The sequence below is a fragment of the Oncorhynchus mykiss genome, chromosome 8 (genome assembly GCF_013265735.2).
Source record: "Oncorhynchus mykiss isolate Arlee chromosome 8, USDA_OmykA_1.1, whole genome shotgun sequence".
Lineage (NCBI taxonomy): Eukaryota > Metazoa > Chordata > Actinopteri > Salmoniformes > Salmonidae > Oncorhynchus > Oncorhynchus mykiss.
Window position 1 is genome coordinate 61,642,842 of NC_048572.1, and position 19,583 is coordinate 61,662,424.

The following is a 19,583-nucleotide window of genomic DNA, read 5'->3' on the forward strand; positions in this document are numbered from 1 at the left end:
AAGTCTCTGTCTAACGCCCAGTTATGATGCTGCTCTATTCAGTCTTGTTTTTGTGTACTTATAGGTAAGAATTCCTTCTCCAGTAACTGAATATGTACTAACAGAATGTTCAATATCAATATCAATATCATACTTTGAAACACCAAATGTGGATATGCTGTACACTGTCCACATTGACTCAGTAATACATGTTGTTATTTTTTAAAGGTACAAGTGTTGAAGACGTAATTGCACTAGACAGAGATGTAGTGGATGTTACGGAGGTTAGTAGTGTTAAACTCTCCTGTAGATACATCAGCTCATTAACCAACAGTCTGTTATGGTACCTCCAGCACCCTGGATCCTCTCCACAGTTCCTCATACTGGACTACTCTGGGGTCATGACCGACACTGATAGTACAAAATGGACCCTCATACATGAAGAAGAGGACAACCGTGTGGATCTGGAGATCTCATCTACTGAAGTGACAGTCTCTGCTCTGTACTACTAAGTAGCAATTCTGAAGATGACAATTCCAGTAGGCCTGTGGTGGGTGGTGTGGAGGGTGATACCATCACATCATCCTGCAGCTACACTGGCTCTATAAACAATTTACATTGGTATCATCAGTATCCCAGGTCTAAACTAGAGTTCCTGATTCTTGACTTCCAGCTCAGGTTCATATAGAACGCATGGATCTGGAGATCTCCTCTATTGAAGTGACAGACTCTGCTCTGTACTACTGTCCCATAGAGCCCACAGTGACAGGAAACACTTCCTCACACAAAATGCTGCCAGTCTGACACAAATTTGCAGATGGTGTATGTAGTATAGCGTGGTTTAGTATTGTTGATCTATTGAAAGAACAAAGACTACAGCAAAAACTAGACATTTTCAAATATAAATTAAGTCTAAAATAATCTGAGGAGGAGGCCAATAGGAACTGAAAACCCTTAATCACAAACCACAGAAGAAGAGTTACATATCCAGTTATCAGAGGAGGGGCCTCATAGTCAAACACTGATATAGGCTGGTTATACCTGCAACCATGAGGATGTCTCTGTAGAGGATTTACTCAGCTCTCTCACTGTCTTATCTCTCAGTTAGTTAATCTAGTCTGTGTCAGGATGTCACTCATATTACTATTGCTCCTCTCAGCGTTTGTAGGTGAGTGCTGAATTCTCAAACCAAATAACATTTTGAATACAGTGACATTGCTTTTTTCAGTGAATGATTGCATTTAAAACTAAGTGGTATTTTACTGGAAAGTTTCAATTCTTTCTCTTGTCATACTTTATGGGCACCTAATCCATGTATTTTTTATCTTTAGGAATAAACATTAACACAATGACAATACTTATGTTGTTGCAGCTGATAGTATGGAGCAGGAAACAATAACTCCAGTGAAGCCTGAAGTCAATGCTCTCCAAGGAACAGACATCACTCTCTCCTGCAACTACAAGGGCGACGTTAATAATCTACAATGGTACCGTCAATACCCCGGATCCAGACCAGAGTGTCTTCTTTTGATCCTACCAACCAACAAGTATGTACAGAATACATCCATTACGACTCCACGGCACACTGGTAGACTGAATGAAGAGAAGACCCGTGTTGACTTGATGATCTCCTCTGTTGAATTGGAAGACTCTGCTCTGTACCACTGTGCCTTGCAGCCCACAGTGACAGGAAACCCAGACACACTGTACAAAAACCTGTCAAGACCCTTGGGGGTGAACAGTGCATTGTATTCTGATCAATCAGATATAAAGGAGAGTACATTAATACATATATTTTTTTCCTGCATCTCCACAATAAAACACATTTAATATAAATATGATTCAGGAACTACTAAATAATATTGTCTGCATCTTCCTGTTCTGATATAACATGATCAAAGATACCAGTCTGAATAAATACAGAATGAAGAACATTTGAGGTGTTGTTTCGCTTCCTTTTAGCAAAGGTTCCCAAACTTTTTCACCCCATTCCAGCATTGTGGAACATCCTGCCATGTTTATTCAAGTCATATTTGAGTGATACATTTTTTTACAATATCAATCGAGGGCAGTCATGATCTGAAATGTTTCTATTCAGAACTACAGCAAAATCATGAAGATGACATTTAGCAGCAATCCAACCCAGAAATACTGTTGAACTCAAATACCAGACTACCTTGAGTGTTGAGAGGTAGAGCAACAAAGTCAATGAGTGATTTGACATTACAGTATATAGTCTACAAGATGTTTGAAGAGAGGATAGTGACAGCACAAAAAGTCAGTCATTCAGACCCCATGAAGATGTTTTAGTGCAATTCTGCTTTTTTCAATGTTCTTAGGTAAGTGCATAGGTTTTGCACTGCAGTTTTGGATTGCATACAAATGTCTATATAGCATTTATGGTGCATGAATCACGATATGATTAATTACTCCAATCTCCACTGTGGAGCTTTGCAGCTCCTTCAGTGGTATCTTTGGTCTCTTTGTTGCCTCTCTGATTAATGCCCTCCTTGCCTGGTCCTTGAGTTTTGGTGGGTGGCCCTCTCTTGGCAGGTTTGTTGTGGTGCCATATTCTTTCCATTTTTTAATAATGGATTTAAATTGTGCTCTGTGGGATTTTCAAAGTTTCGGATATTTTTTTATAACCCAACCCTGATCTGTACAACTCCTCAACTTTGTCCATAACTTGTTTGGAGAGCTCCTTCGTCTTCATGGTGGCGCTTGCTTGGTGGTGCCCCTTGCTTAGTGATGTTGCAGACTCTGGGGCCTTTCAGAACAGGTGTATATATACTGAGATCATGTGACACTTAGATTACATACAGGTGGATTTTATTTAACTAATTGTGTGACTTCTGAAGGTAATTGGTTGCTTCCAGATAATATTTAGGGGCTTCATAGCAAAGGGGGTAAGCATGCACATATGCACGCACCACTTTTCTGTTTTACATTTTTTAGAATTTATTGAAACAAATTATTTTTTTCACTTCACCAATTTGGATTATTTTGTGTATGTCCATTACATTAAATCCAAATAAAAATTCATTTAAATTACAGGTTGTAATGAAACAAAATAGGAAAAACTTTTGCAAGACACTATAGGTTCGGTATAGGTATAAGGTTTAGGTATAGGGTTTAGGGTTAGGTTTAAGTTTAGGAGTTTTTTTTATTTTATTTTTTATTTTACCTTTATTTAACCAGGTAGGCAAGTTGAGAACAAGTTCTCATTTACAATTGCGACCTGGCCAAGATAAAGCAAAGCAGTTCGACAGATACAACAACACAGAGTTACACATGGAGTAAAACAAACATACAGTCAATAATAAAGTATAAACAAGTCTATATACAATGTGAGCAAATGAGGTGAGAAGGGAGGTAAAGGCAAAAAAGGGCTTGGTGGCAAGGTAAATACAATATAGCAAGTAAAACACTGGAATGGTAGTTTTGCAATGGAAGAATGTGCAAAGTAGAAATAAAAATAATGGGGTGCAAAGGAGCAAAATAAATAAATAAATTAAATACAGTTGGGAAAGAGGTAGTTGATAGGGCTAAATTATAGGTGGGCTATGTACAGGTGCAGTAATCTGTGAGCTGCTCTGACAGTTGGTGCTTAAAGCTAGTGAGGGAGATAAGTGTTTCCAGTTTCAGAGATTTTTGTAGTTCGTTCCAGTCATTGGCAGCAGAGAACTGGAAAGAGAGGCGGCCAAAGAAAGAATTGGTTTTGGGGGTGACTAGAGAGATATACCTGCTGGAGCGTGTGCTACAGGTGGGAGATGCTATGGTGACCAGCGAGCTGAGATAAGGGGGGACTTTACCTAGCAGGGTCTTGTAGATGACATGGAGCCAGTGGGTTTGGCGACGAGTATGAAGCGAGGGCCAGCCAACGAGAGCGTACAGGTCGCAATGGTGGGTAGTATATGGGGCTTTGGTGACAAAACGGATTGCACTGTGATAGACTGCATCCAATTTGTTGAGTAGGGTATTGGAGGCTATTTTGTAAATTACATCGCCAAAGTCGAGGATTGGTAGGATGGTCAGTTTTACAAGGGTATGTTTGGCAGCATGAGTGAAGGATGCTTTGTTGCGAAATAGGAAGCCAATTCTAGATTTAACTTTGGATTGGAGATGTTTGATATGGGTCTGGAAGGAGAGTTTACAGTCTAACCAGACACCTAAGTATTTGTAGTTGTCCACGTATTCTAAGTCAGAGCCGTCCAGAGTAGTGATGTTGGACAGGCGGGTAGGTGCAGGTAGCGATCGGTTGAAGAGCATGCATTTAGTTTTACTTGTATTTAAGAGCAATTGGAGGCCACGGAAGGAGAGTTGTATGGCATTGAAGCTTGCCTGGAGGGTTGTTAACACAGTGTCCAAAGAAGGGCCGGAAGTATACAGAATGGTGTCGTCTGCGTAGAGGTGGATCAGAGACTCACCAGCAGCAAGAGCGACCTCATTGATGTATACAGAGAAGAGAGTCGGTCCAAGAATTGAACCCTGTGGCACCCCCATAGAGACTGCCAGAGGTCCGGACAACAGACCCTCCGATTTGACACACTGAACTCTATCAGAGAAGTAGTTGGTGAACCAGGCGAGGCAATCATTTGAGAAACCAAGGCTGTTGAGTCTGCCGATGAGGATGTGGTGATTGACAGAGTCGAAAGCCTTGGCCAGATCAATGAATACGGCTGCACAGTAATGTTTCTTATCGATGGCGGTTAAGATATCGTTTAGGACCTTGAGCGTGGCTGAGGTGCACCCATGACCAGCTCTGAAACCAGATTGCATAGCAGAGAAGGTATGGTGAGATTCAAAATGGTCGGTAATCTGTTTGTTGACTTGGCTTTCGAAGACCTTAGAAAGGCATGGTAGGATAGATATAGGTCTGTAGCAGTTTGGGTCAAGAGTGTCCCCCCCTTTGAAGAGGGGGATGACCGCAGCTGCTTTCCAATCTTTGGGAATCTCAGATGACACGAAAGAGAGGTTGAACAGGCTAGTAATAGGGGTGGCAACAATTTCGGCAGATAATTTTAGAAAGAAAGGGTCCAGATTGTCTAGCCCAGCTGATTTGTAGGGGTCCAGATTTTGCAGCTCTTTCAGAACATCAGCTGAATGGATTTGGGAGAAGGAGAAATGGGGAAGGCTTGGGCGAGTTGCTGTTGGGGGTGCAGTGCTGTTGACAGGGGTAGGAGTAGCCAGGTGGAAAGCATGGCCAGCAGTAGAAAAATACTTATTGAAATTTTCAATTATGGTGGATTTATCAGTGGTGACAGTGTTTCCTATCTTCAGTGCAGTGGGCAGCTGGGAGGAGGTGTTCTTATTCTCCATGGACTTTACAGTGTCCCAAAACTTTTTTGAGTTAGTGTTGCAAGAAGCAAATTTCTGCTTGAAAAAGCTAGCCTTGGCTTTTCTAACTGCCTGTGTATAATGGTTTCTAGCTTCCCTGAACAGCTGCATATCACGGGGGCTGTTCGATGCTAATGCAAACGCCATAGGATGTTTTTGTGTTGGTTAAGGGCAGTCAGGTCTGGGGAGAACCAAGGGCTATATCTGTTCCTGGTTCTAAATTTCTTGAATGGGGCATGTTTATTTAAGATGGTTAGGAAGGCATTTAAAAAAAATATCCAGGCATCCTCTACTGACGGGATGAGGTCAATATCCTTCCAGGATACCCCGGCCAGGTCGATTAGAAAGGCCTGCTCGCTGAAGTGTTTCAGGGAGCGTTTTACAGTGATGAGAGGAGGTCGTTTGACCGCTGACCCATTACGGATGCAGGCAATGAGGCAGTGGTCGCTGAGATCTTGGTTGAAGACAGCAGAGGTGTATTTAGAGGGGAAGTTGGTTAGGATGATATCTATGAGGGTGCCCATGTTTAAGGCTTTGGGGAGGTACCTGGTAGGTTCATTGATAATTTGTGTGAGATTGAGGGCATCAAGTTTAGATTGTAGGATGGCTGGGGTGTTAAGCATGTTCCAGTTTAGGTCGCCTAGCAGCACGAGCTCTGAAGATAGATGGGGGGCAATCAGTTCACATATGGTGTCCAGAGCACAGCTGGGGGCAGAGGGTGGTCTATAGCAGGCGGCAACGGTGAGAGACTTGTTTTTAGAGAGGTGGATTTTTAAAAGTAGAAGTTCAAATTGTTTGGGTACAGACCTGGATAGTAGGACAGAACTCTGCAGGCTATCTTTGCAGTAGATTGCAACACCGCCCCCTTTGGCAGTTCTATCTTGTCTGAAAATGTTGTAGTTTGGAATTAAAATGTCTGAATTTTTGGTGGTCTTCCTAAGCCAGGATTCAGACACAGCTAGAACATCCGGGTTGGCAGAGTGTGCTAAAGCAGTGAATGGAACAAACTTAGGGAGGAGGCTTCTAATGTTAACATGCATGAAACCAAGGCTATTACGGTTACAGAAGTCGTCAAAAGAGAGCGCCTGGGGAATAGGAGTGGAGCTAGGCACTGCAGGGCCTGGATTCACCTCTACATCGCCAGAGGAACATAGGAGAAGTAGAATAAGGGTGCGACTAAAAGCAATAAGAATTGGTCGTCTAGAACGTCTGGAACAGAGAGTAAAAGGAGGTTTCTGGGGGCGATAAAATAGCATCAAGGTATAATGTACAGACAAAGAAAGGTAAGGTAGGATGTGAATACAGTGGAGGTAAACCTAGGTATTGAGTGATGAAGAGAGAGATATTGTCTCTAGAAACATCATTGAAACCAGGAGGTGTCATTGCATGTGTGGGTGGTGGAACTAATAGGTTGGATAAGGTATAGTGAGCAGGACTAGAGGCTCTACAGTGAAATAAGCCAATAAACACTAACCAGAACAGCAATGGACAAGACATATTGACATTAAGGAGAGGCATGCTTAGTCGAGTGATCAAAAGGGTCCAGTGAGTGGAGAGGTTGGTTGAAGGTCACGGCGATTTAGACAGCTAGCCAAGCCAACCGGTAGCAAGCTAGCATAGGATGGAGTCTGTTGTTAGCCACCTCTTGCGTTCGGTCAGTAGATTAGTGGGGCTCCGTGAGGTAGAGGGGATTAATCCAAATCACACAACAACAACAAAAATAAGAACAATAGATATAGTTATAGAGGCCCGAGAAGAAAACATAATAATAATAAAAATAAATAAATTGTCCGATTGTCTATTCAGATAGCAGCCGGTAAGACAGCTAACGGTTAGCGGGCCGCAGATGGGCGTTCAGGTAACGTCGCGACAGAGGAGCCAGCCGGATCTCCTTGAGGTAGATAACGTCGGCAGTCCAGTTGTGAAGGCCCGGTGGGGCTCCGCGTAGGCAGTGAAACGGGTCCGGATAGGTGACTGCAGCCCAAGAGTGAATGATGGAACTCAGGAGTGATTGACGGAGCTGGCTAGCACTGGAACAATCGATGTTTGCTCCGGAATCGACGAAAGCCGACTGTCACACGGATAGCAGCTAGCTAGCTGTGAGATCCGGGTATGAATGTCCAGAGAGCAGTTGAAATCCAGGGACATGGAGAGAAAAATTGGTCCGGTATGTTCCGTTCCGAGCCGCGCTGCGCTGCGCCGTACAAAACTGGCGATAGATTTTCGAGCTAAAGGATAGCTGATGACCACAAACCGTGGTTAGCTGAATACTAACGATTTGCCAGTAAAGAAGCTAACTAGCTTCTGATTAGCTTCTGGATTAGCTTCTGGGCTAGCTCCTGGCTAGCTTCTGGCTAGTTTCTGGCTAGCTTCTTGGAGTTTCTGGCTAGCTTCTTGGAGGATTACAGATCTGAGGTAAATAAGAATTTTTTATAAATATAAATTGGTGAGGCTGGTTGCAGGAGAGTGTTTAGAAGATGAGTTGATGGAAAATAAAAATAAAATGTATGTGAAAAAAGTTGTAAATATATATATATACAGGACACGACAAGACGAGGACAAAAGACGTCTGAACTGCTATGCGATCTTGGAGAAAGTTTACTTTGAGGTCTTAACACATGTTAATAGGTTAATAGAGTTAGTTTATAGGGTTAAGGTAAGTGTTAGGGGAAGGGTTAGCTAACATGCGAAGTCATTGCAAAGTACCTCAAAAGTAGTAAGTAGTTGAACAGACTCATCTCTCTATTACTGTGCTCTCAGAGATTGTTATAACCAGTATTGTTATACCAAGTGATATATATATAAGACCCTGTACAAAAACCTGAAGAACAAAATGCTTTGTTGCTGTGTGGATCATCATTAAACATCAAACCACAATTTGATATCATAATAGCAGAGTTGAGATCAGAGAATTGTGGTCACACCTGTGCTATTAAGAATTTGTTCTTAATTAGGGATCCCTCCGTGCGACAATCCCTTTAGCTGGATCGATTTGACAACACCAAGTGAAATTGCAGCTCGCCAAATTCAAAAATAGAAATACTCATAATAAGAATTCATAAAACATACTAGTGTTATACATCGGTTTAAAGGTTCATTTCTTGCTAATCCAGCCGCAGTGTCAGATTTCAATAAGCCTTTACGGCGAAAGCAGAACATGCGTTTATCTGAGGACAGCACCCAGCATACCAACACATGAAAATCAGATTTCAACCAGACAGGTGATACACAAAGGTCAGAAATAACGATATAATTCATGCCTTACCTTTGAAGATCTTCATCTGTTGGCACTCCAAAATGTCCCATAAACATCACAAATGGTCCTTTTGTTCGATAAGTTGCTTCTATATATCCCCAAAATGTCAATTTATTTGGCGCGTTTGATTCAGAAAAACACTGGTTCCAACTCGCCCAACATGCCTACAAAGTATCTAATACGTTACTGTTAAGGGATTTTTTTTATCAATAATGATTAATTATGTATACATTTCAATCAGGACTGACTAATCAGAATACTATTATGTTACTGTATAGATGTATGAATTTTCTTTTAATCCTTGTACTGAATATAATGTGTGTAATTATAATCAAGAGTTAGAAAAAAGACTGTCTGTTCCTTGGTAGAAACGAATGAATTTATCGCCAGACTGGCTAGAATGCTTATCTACACAGAGAGGCCTTGGCCTAGTCATAAATAATCTAAACTGGTGTGGGAAGATGTAGGAAGGCTTGAGAACTATACTGCCAATGTACCGGAGTGGAGGAGGGACGGGACAGTTTGAAACCTAATGACGTCATTTTCAGTTTATAACCTGTTGTAAATTGTATCATGTTCTGTACTCTTGAGAATATACACTATTGCTTGATTTTGAGACTGGTCTCCGCCCATTTTATGCAAATAAGTTTCTTATAAATCCTTAGAAATGGGCTGAGTGTATTAATTGAATTGGGTAATAAAGATATAGGAATTTAATTCCTATAACAGTTACCTGTAACTTTATCCAAACATTTCAAACAACTTTCCTAATCCAACTTGACGCATCACCGGGGGCAAACGCATCACCGGGGCAAACTACCTGCCCTCCAGGACACCTACACCACCCGATGTCACAGGAAGGCCATAAAGATCATCAAGGACATCAACCACCCGAGCCACTGCCTGTTCACCCCGCTATCATCCAGAAGGCGAGGTCAGTACAGGTGCATCAAAGCTGGGACCGAGAGACTGAAAAACAGCTTCTATCTCAAGGCCATCAGACTGTTAAACAGCCGCCACTAACACTGAGTGGCTGCTGCCAACACACTGACACTGACTCAACTCCAGCCACTTTAATAATGGGAATTGATGGGAAATGATGTAAATATATCACTAGCCACTTTAAACAATGCTACCTTATATAATGTTACTTACCCTACATTATTCATCTCATATGCATACGTATATACTGTACTCTATATCATCGACTGTATCCTTATGTAATACATGTATCACTAGCCACTTTAAACCATGCCACTTTGTTTACATACTCATCTCATTTGTACATACTGTACTCGATACCATCTACTGTATCTTGCCTATGCTGCTCTGTACCATCACTCATTCATATATCCTTATGTACATATTCTTTATCCCCTTACACTGTGTACAAGACAGTAGTTTTGGAATTGTTAGTTAGATTACTTGTTATTACTGCATTGTCGGAACTAGAAGCACAAGCATTTCGCATTTATACTGTGTTCAATAGCAGATAAAATGAAAGTGGAGAGAGTTCCAGGTCGCGCACACCAAACAAAAAAGTACACTTGGCTTGACACTCAGAAAGGAAAGGGCTACTTCTTCATTTCTCAAAGGAAAAACATCAACCAATTTCTAAAGACTGTTGACATCTAGTGGACGCCATAGGAACTGCAATCATATTTATATTAAAAAGGGATTGCCATAGAAACCTAATGGAAAACAGATTGAGCTCAAAAATAAATTTCCCTGGATGGATTGTGCTCGGGGTTTCGACTGCCAAATAATTTCTGTTATACTCACAGACATTATTCAAACAGTTTTAGAAACTTCAGTGTTTTCTATCCAAATCTAGTAATAATATGCATATCCTAGCTTCTGGGCCTGAGTAGCAGGTAGTTTACTTTGGGCACGCTTTTCATCCGGGCGTGAAAATACTGCCCCCTAGCCCAAAGAGGTTGTTAACTGACTTGCCTAGTTAAATAAAGGTTAAATAAAAAATATATATTCAATGCACTGTGAGAAAGATGTGCTCTTAACTCTTCAATTAGTAGTCTTCAATTTCACTTACCGTACGCAGTTTTTTGATATTGGCTGGATAGTCACTTGGGAAAATGACAAAGTGCAACAAAATTATTGTTTGTACTGTAGTTACTCCTCCTTACAATTTACACTGCTTGGTGGTGTAATGTGAAAGTCAACCTGAACTGGGCAACCTAACAAAGCACACACACCCCTGAATCAGAGGATGCCATTCACCCCATGATCTACTATTGCATGTAATACAGGACAACATGAAGCATCAACAGTAGGACAGAGGGTGTCAAATTTCTGTGATAGAGAGATCAGCAATGTTCTGCTCCTTGCCTTTTCTACTTCAAACTGACTGACTAGTCATGAGAAATTGTCTGATCCTTCATGTTCTGGCTGCATGCTGCTTTGGTACAACATCACTCTGTTCATCTGTCTCTTTCAGTGCATTTGTTCATTCTAATGATATAAATTATTATTATACGTTGTGAAGATATATGTATCCTTCTTTTCAGGTTGCTGAGCAACCAACAGTATATGTAATGGTCGTAGAAGTACAACCAGTAATACATATCTTGCCGTGCTGTGTGTTATCATTTTAACTTCCAGTTTTAGCCACAATGTCAATCGCCAAAAATGTTTACCTTTCAGTACTCACATGAAAGTAATCTACTTAATTGTTTTATGTTGAATCAAAACTACGTTTGGACGCATTGAAAATAGATTGACAACAAGTAATAATAGGAGAATACCATATTTTGCATTTCTTTGCAGACCATTGAGCCAATCAGAGAGGAGGTGTATGCTCTAGCAGGTAGCAATATTACACTTTCATGCACCTACTCATCTGCAGTCTCTCTTCAATGGTATCTCATGCACCGAAATGCTTACTTACAAGCCCTTAAAGTAGATTGCAGTTTGAGTTTGAGTTTATTTACATTTTTTTACAGGGAAAATGTGCACATTAATCACAGTTGTGTGTGTCTGATGGCAGGCTTTTCCAGACATGCAAAGCTATCACAGAGAAAGCAGGTTGACTAAAGGTGATTTTCCTTTAACCTTTCTAAGATATTGGTTCCCATTTGGGACTCTACCCTCCCACGTTCAGATGGAACGGTGGCGCATGGAACGCAAAAATATTATTCGAAATATTTAACCTTCACACATTAACAAGTCCAATAGCTCAAATGAAAGATAAACACCTTGTTCATCTAGCCAGCAAGTCAGATTTCTAAAATGTTTTACGGCGAAAACATAGCACATATATATGTAAAACCACCACCAGACACAGCTCATTTGAATAGCCAAAACATGCAATCAACAAACGCAGGATTAAAAAATAAATCATTCACTAACCTTTTGAAAATCTTAATCAGATGACAGTAATAGGACATGTTACACAGTACATTTTTTTTTTCAATAATATGCCATTTATATCCATAAATGTCCATTTACAGTGAGTTCATGTTCAGAAATTACTCAAAAATGTCCGCAGGAAATCTAGGTAGCGCGGCAAGATAACGTAAATAGACATCATAAACTTTGACTAAATACACATGTTCTACATATAGTTAGAAAGATACACTGCTTCTTTATGCAATCGCTTTGTTACAATTCTTTATAACGTTACAGAAATCGCACACTATTCAATATTCTGAGACGGCGCTCAGATACAAGCTACATTTCTCCGTAATGTTGGAGTCAACAGAAACACAGATTTCAGCATAAATATTCCCTTACCTTCGATGGTCTTCGTTCAGAATGTTCTGGAAGGCTTCATACTTACCCAATACATCGTTTGGTTTCAAGTCTTGCGTCTTTGTATTAGCTACTGCTAATAACATCAGCTGAAATGCACCCAAAATGTCCTCTGGTCCGGAAAAGTTGCGCATCAAAACTTCAAAATTACATATTATATGTCGACTAAACAGGTCAAACTAAGTGCAGAAGCAAGCTTTATGATGTTTTAAACACACAAAACAAATTTCAATTCAATCGGTCATCGTCTGTCCTTCTCTTGAGTGCTGGAACAAAGGAATGGCTGGGACCAATTCGCGCCACAACGCACAACATATTTTCTCATGGCACGCACTAATTTCACTCCCATAGGGTCAATTCTCGCGGGATTTGAACGATTAAAAGCTCTACTGAATGAGGACATCTAGTGGAAGACATAGAAAGTCTCCCCAGAATCATAACTGGTTGGGAAGGGTGGGGGCGATGACGTCAAAGTTGCTCCAACTTTCATGACCACAAAAACTAGTTTGGAAGAATGCCTGCCCTGTGAGTTCTGCTATACTTACAGACATAATTCCAACGGTTTTAGAAGCTTTAGAGTGTTTTCTATCCAATAATAATTATATAATATATGCGTATATTAGCAATTTTTGACAGATTTTTTTTTCAGTTTACTAGGGGTACCCAATTCCTCCAAAGGGGGCATAAGTCTGCCATATCCTTCACCTCTCATGGCACACTTTGTGGATCTGCTGCCATATGTTTGGGTTTTCTGTTTAACAACAGTACTGAGTGGAGGGGGTGCCAGACCATTTAGGATCTTGAATACAAGACATGCATCAGTGTATTGCACATGATTTTTCCAACTCAGGAGCTCATGCTTTCTGAGAATGTAACAGTGGTGATGGCTATTGGGCTTCCTATCAATCACTTTGAGAGCCTGTTTGCAGACAGACTGAATGGGTTTTAAAGTTGTACCGCAAGCTTGGGCCCAATTAGTCAAGCATTGTGTTAAGTGGGGGAGTATCATAGATTTGAAGTACAGTTTTGCTACCTCTGTATTCAAACAATTTTGTATGTATTGGAAATGAGCTAGGTTGAATTTGGTAATTTGAGTTACCTTTTTCATTTGCTTTTTAAAAGAGAGGTTGGAATCAAGAATTACGCCATGGTACTTAAAATCGGATACCCCCTGGAGATTTTCCCCTGAGACAGAGACATCTGGCTCAGTGGCATCAGTTTTCCTCTTTTACATTGAGATGCATCATGAGTCCCTGAGCCACTTTGTAACCTGGACCATTACAGTAGTGAGTTCTTATGTTGCTTATTGTTTGCTCATTTTATGCACATATATCACTGTATCATCAGCATACATTTGAACTTCAGACCCAGTACAGACAGAAGGCAGATCATTAATGTACAGGATGAACAGTATTTACCTTTGGGGCACGCCCACATCGTCGCTAAGAGTGGCAACAGTTAGTTTTGACTATTACGCTGATGAGATAGCACCAACTTTTTAAAGGTTCTAGATTTGTTAACTTCTTGGTGACGGGGCAGTATTTTCACATCCGGATGGAATGCATGCCCAAATTCAACTGTGTGCTACTCATCCCCAGAAGATATGCATATTATTGGTAGATTTGGATAGAAAACACTCTGGAGTTTCTAAAACTGTTTGAATCATGTCTGTGAGTATAACAGAACTTATGTAGCAGGCGAAACCCAGAGGACAAACCATTCAGATTTATTTTTTTGAGGTCACTCTCTTTTCAATGAGGTTTCATTGGGAATCCAGATTTCTAAGGGACCTTCTTGCAGTTCCTATCGCTTCCACTGGATGTCAACAGTCTTTAGAAATTGGTTGAGGTTATTCCTTTGTGTAATGAAGAAGTACGGCCATCTTGAACGAGGGTCACTTGAAGTGTACTGTTAGATAGAGGCACGTGACCAGAAAGCATGCTTCAGTTTGTTTTCTTCCTGTATTGAACACAGATCATCCCGTCTTCAATTTTATTGATTATTTACATTAAAAAAACTAAAGTTGTATTACAAAAGGCATGAATTATATTTTTATTTCTGTGTTTTGTGTCGCGCCTGCAGGGTTAAAATATGGTTTCTCTCTTTGTTTCAGTGGTGCTATCCTCAGATAATAGCATCGTTTGCTTTTGCCGAAAAGTATTTCTGAAATCTGACATGTTGGCTGGATTCACAACAAGTGTAGCTTTAATTTGCTATCTTGCATGAGTGATTTAATGAAAGTTTGATTTATATAGTAATTTATTTGAATTTGGCGCTCTGCGTTTTCCCTGGCTTTTGGTCAGGTGGGACGCGTCCCACATATCCCAGGGAGGTTAACCTTTCTAGCTCAGGGCTTCCGCTATAGCAGAACACCTCGTCCACATTCCGCTGAAAAGGCAGTGAGCGAAATTCAAGAATTCCAAAATATTTTTTAGAAATATGTAACTTTCAAACATTAACAAGTCCAATACAATCATAATCTGAGAACGGCGCTTAGAACCCAAAACAGCCAGAGGAATAGCCGCCATTTTGGAATCAACGAAGTTAGAAACAACACCATAAATATTCACTTACCTTTGATGATCTTCATCAGAAGGCACTCCCAGGAATCCCAGTTCGACAATAAATGACTGATTTGTTCCATAAAGTTCCATCATTTATGTCCAAATAGCCACTTGTTGTCAGCATGTTCAGCCCAGTAATCCATCTTCGTGAGGCGCAAGCATTTCATCCAGACAAAAACTTGAAAAGTTACGTTACATGTCAAACGATGTATGGAATCAATTGTTAGGTTGTTTTTAACATAAAACATCAATAATGTTCCGACAGGAGAATTCCTTTGTCTTCAGAAAAGGCACTGGAACGAGAGGTAACTCTGTCGGGAGCGCGCGTCATGAGACCGAGGCACTATGCCAGACCACTGACTCAAATAGGTCTCATGAGCCCCTCCTTTATAGTAGAATCCTCATTCAAGTCTCAAAAGACAGTTCACATCTAGTGGAAGCATCTAAGCATCTAACATCTAAGGAATTGCTACCTCATTCATATCTTAATGTGTACTCGGTAGGCAAAGCTTTGAAAAACTACAAACCTCAGATGTCCCACTTCCTGGTTAGATTTTTCTCAGGTTTTCGCCTGCCATATGAGTTCTGTTATACTCACAGACATAATTCAAACAGTTTTAGAATCTTCAGTGTGTTTTGTATCCAATACTAATATTAATATGCATGTATTAGCATCTGGGACAGAGTAGGAGGCAGTTCACTCTGGGAATGCTATTCATCCAAAAGTGAAAATGCTGCCCCCTATCCCAAAAAGGTTGTACAACAGGTTTACGGGTTACGGGTTTGTTAATTGTTTATTTGAGGTGTTGGTTTCACTTAATATACAGAATGTGAATTGATTTATACTTTTACGTTTGATACTTAAGTATATTTAAGAATTTTACTCAAGTAGGATTTTACTGGGTGACTTTCACTTTTACTTGGTCATTTTTTATTAAGGTATCTTTACTTTTACTCTTGTACTGTATGACAATGGGGTACTTTCTCCACCACTGGTACTGAATAGAGGGAACCCCTGTTACCCTGTCATCCAACTATTCAAGAACAGTTAATGCTGGAGATGAATGCAATTGTTATCAACAAGACACAGCACATCTTAGGTACTGGGTTTATAAACAGGCAGATCCTCTGAACACTTGAATATCTACAAAACTGAATGAAGAGAAAAAATGTGTAGATCTGGAGATCTCCTCTGATGTAGTGACATACTCTGTTGTCAGGTGCGTGAATGAGGACCCAAAAGCGAATTAACAAACAGAGTTTCTTTAATGATGAACACACGTGGGCTCAGATGGACAGGTAGATTCCGACAGGACAGGACAAGGTTGCAGCAAACACGATGATAGTCTGGTTCAGGCATGAGACACACAAACAAGAATCCGACAAAGACAGGAGCAGAAACAGAGAGAGATATAGGGACCTAATCAGAGGGAAAAAGGGAACAGGTGGGAAAAGGGGTGAATGAGGTAGTCAGAGAAGACAAGGAACAGCTGGGGGAAAGAGGGACAGAAACGGTAACCTAGTACGACCAGCAGAGGGAGACAGGGTGAAAGGAAAGGACAGAAAGACACAACATGACAATACATGACAGTACCCCCCCACTCACCGAGCGCCTCCTGGCGCACTCGAGGAGGAAACCTGGCGGCAACGGAGGAAATCCTCGATCAGCGCACGGTCCAGCACGTCCCGAGAGGGAACCCAACTCCTCTCCTCAGGACCGTACCCCTCCCAATCTACGAGGTACTGGTGACCACGGCCCCGAGGACGCATGTCCAAAATCCTACGGACCCTGTAGATGGGTGCGCCCTCGACAAGGATGGGGGGGGGGGGGGAAGACGAGCGGGGGCGCGAAGAACGGGCTTGATACAGGAGACATGGAAGACCGGGTGGACGCGACGAAGGTATCGCGGAAGAAGAAGTCGAACTGCGACAGGATTAATGACCCGAGAAATACGGAACGGACCAATGAACCGCGGGGTCAACTTGCGAGAAGCCGTCTTAAGGGGAAGGTTCTGAGTGGAGAGCCAAACTCTCTGACCGCGACAATATCTAGGACTCTTAGTTCTACGCTTATTAGCAGCCCTCACAGTCTGCGTCCTATAACGGCAAAGTGCAGACCTGACCCTCTTCCAGGTGCGCTCGCAACGTTGGACAAAAGCCTGAGCGGAGGGGACGCTGGACTCGGCGAACTGAGATGAGAACAGCGGAGGCTGGTACCCGAGGCTACTCTGAAAAGGAGATAGCCCGGTCGCAGACGAAGGAAGCGAGTTGTGGGCGTATTCTGCCCAGGGGAGCTGTTCTGACCAAGACGCAGGGTTGCGAAAAGAAAGACTGCGTAAGATGCGACCAATAGTCTGATTGGCCCGTTCTGCTTGACCGTTAGACTGGGGGTGAAAGCCGGAAGAGAGACTGACGGAAGCCCCAATCAAACGGCAAAACTCCCTCCAAAATTGAGACGTGAATTGCGGACCTCTGTCCGAAACGACGTCTGACGGAAGGCCATGAATTCTGAAAACATTCTCGATGATGATTTGTGCCGTCTCTTTAGCAGAAGGAAGCTTAGCAAGGGGAAGGAAATGAGCCGCCTTAGAGAACCTATCGACAACCGTAAGAATAACAGTCTTCCCCGCTGACGAAGGCAGTCCGGTGACAAAATCTAAGGCGATGTGAGACCACGGTCGAGAGGGAATGGGAAGCGGCCTGAGACGGCCGGCAGGAGGGGAGTTACCGGACTTAGTCTGCGCGCAGACCGAACAAGCAGCCACGAAACGACGCGTGTCATGCTCCCGGGTGGGCCACCAAAAACGCTGGCGAATGGAAGCAAGCGTACCCCGAACGCCAGGGTGGCCGGCTAACTTGGCAGAGTGAGCCCACTGAAGAACGGCCAGACGAGTAGGAACGGGAACGAAAAGAAGGTTCCTAGGACAAGCGCGCGGCGACGGAGTGTGAGTGAGCGCTTGCTTTACCTGCCTCTCAATTCCCCAGACAGTCAACCCGACAACACGCCCCTCAGGGAGAATCCCCTCGGGGTCAGTGGAGGCTACTGAAGAACTGAAGAGACGAGATAAAGCATCAGGCTTGGTGTTCTTAGAGCCCGGACGATAAGAAATCACGAACTCGAAACGAGCGAAAAACAGCGCCCAACGCGCCTGACGCGCATTAAGTCGTTTGGCAGAACGGATGTACTCAAGGTTCCTATGGTCAGTCCAAACGACAAAAGGAACGGTCGCCCCCTCCAACCACTGTCGCCATTCGCCTAGGGCTAACCGGATGGCGAGCAGTTCGCGGTTTCCCACATCATAGTTACGTTCCGACGGCGACAGGCGATGAGAAAAATACGCGCATGGGTGGACCTTGTCGTCAGAGGGGGAGCGCTGAGAAAGAATGGCTCCCACGCCCACCTCTGACGCGTCAACCTCGACAACGAACTGTCTAGAGACGTCAGGTGTAACAAGGATAGGAGCGGATGTAAAACGATTCTTGAGGAGATCAAAAGCTCCCTGGGCGGAAACGGACCACTTAAAGCACGTCTTGACAGAAGTAAGGGCTGTGAGAGGAGCTGCCACCTGACCGAAATTACGGATGAAACGACGATAGAAGTTCGCGAAGCCGAGAAAGCGCTGCAGCTCGACGCGTGACTTAGGGACGGGCCAATCAATGACAGCTTGGACCTTAGCGGGATCCATCTTAATGCCTTCAGCGGAAATAACAGAACCGAGAAATGTGACGGAGGAGGCATGAAAAGTGCACTTCTCAGCCTTCACAAAAAGACAATTCTCTAAAAGGCGCTGGAGGACACGTCGAACGTGCTGAACATGAATCTGGAGTGACGGTGAAAAAATCAGGATATCGTCAAGGTAAACGAAAACAAAGATGTTCAGCATGTCTCTCAGGACATCATTGACTAATGCCTGAAAGACAGCTGGAGCGTTAGCGAGGCCGAAAGGAAGAACCCGGTATTCAAAGTGCCCTAACGGAGTGTTAAACGCCGTCTTCCACTCGTCCCCCTCCCTGATGCGCACGAGATGGTAAGCGTTACGAAGGTCCAACTTAGTGAAAAACCTGGCTCCCTGCAGGATCTCGAAGGCTGAAGACATAAGAGGAAGCGGATAACGATTCTTCACTGTTATGTCATTCAGCCCTCGATAATCTATGCAGGGGCGCAGAGACCCGTCCTTCTTCTTGACAAAAAAAAAACCCCGCTCCGGCGGGAGAGGAGGAGGGGACTATGGTACCGGCGTCAAGAGCTACAGACAAATAATCCTCGAGAGCCTTACGTTCGGGAGCCGACAGAGAGTATAGTCTACCCCGGGGGGGAGTGGTTCCCGGAAGGAGATCAATACTCCAATCATACGACCGGTGTGGAGGAAGAGAGGTGGCCCTGGACCGACTGAACACCGTGCGCAGATCGTGATATTCCTCCGGCACCCCTGTCAAATCACCAGGCTCCTCCTGTGAAGAAGAGACAGAGGAAACAGGAGGGATAGCAGACATTAAACATTTCACATGACAAGAGACGTTCCAGGAGAGGATAGAATTACTAGACCAATTAATGGAAGGATTATGACAAACTAGCCAGGGATGGCCCAAAACAACAGGTGTAAAAGGTGAACGAAAAATTAAAAAAGAAATGGTTTCGCTATGATTACCAGAAACAGTGAGGGTTAAAGGTAGCGTCT

At 42.7% G+C, this 19,583-nt stretch overlaps 1 gene segment (V, D, J or C); it reads left to right on the forward strand.

Annotated features, from left to right (window-relative positions):
• Positions 1–1,011: 1,011 nt before the first annotated feature.
• The window catches only part of LOC118965629, a 29,085-nt gene continuing 10,513 nt past the window's right edge, over positions 1,012–19,583 (forward strand). The window contains 2 exon segments of the V gene segment in view: positions 1,012–1,147; positions 1,352–1,794. Coding sequence covers positions 1,108–1,147; positions 1,352–1,794 — 483 coding nt within the window.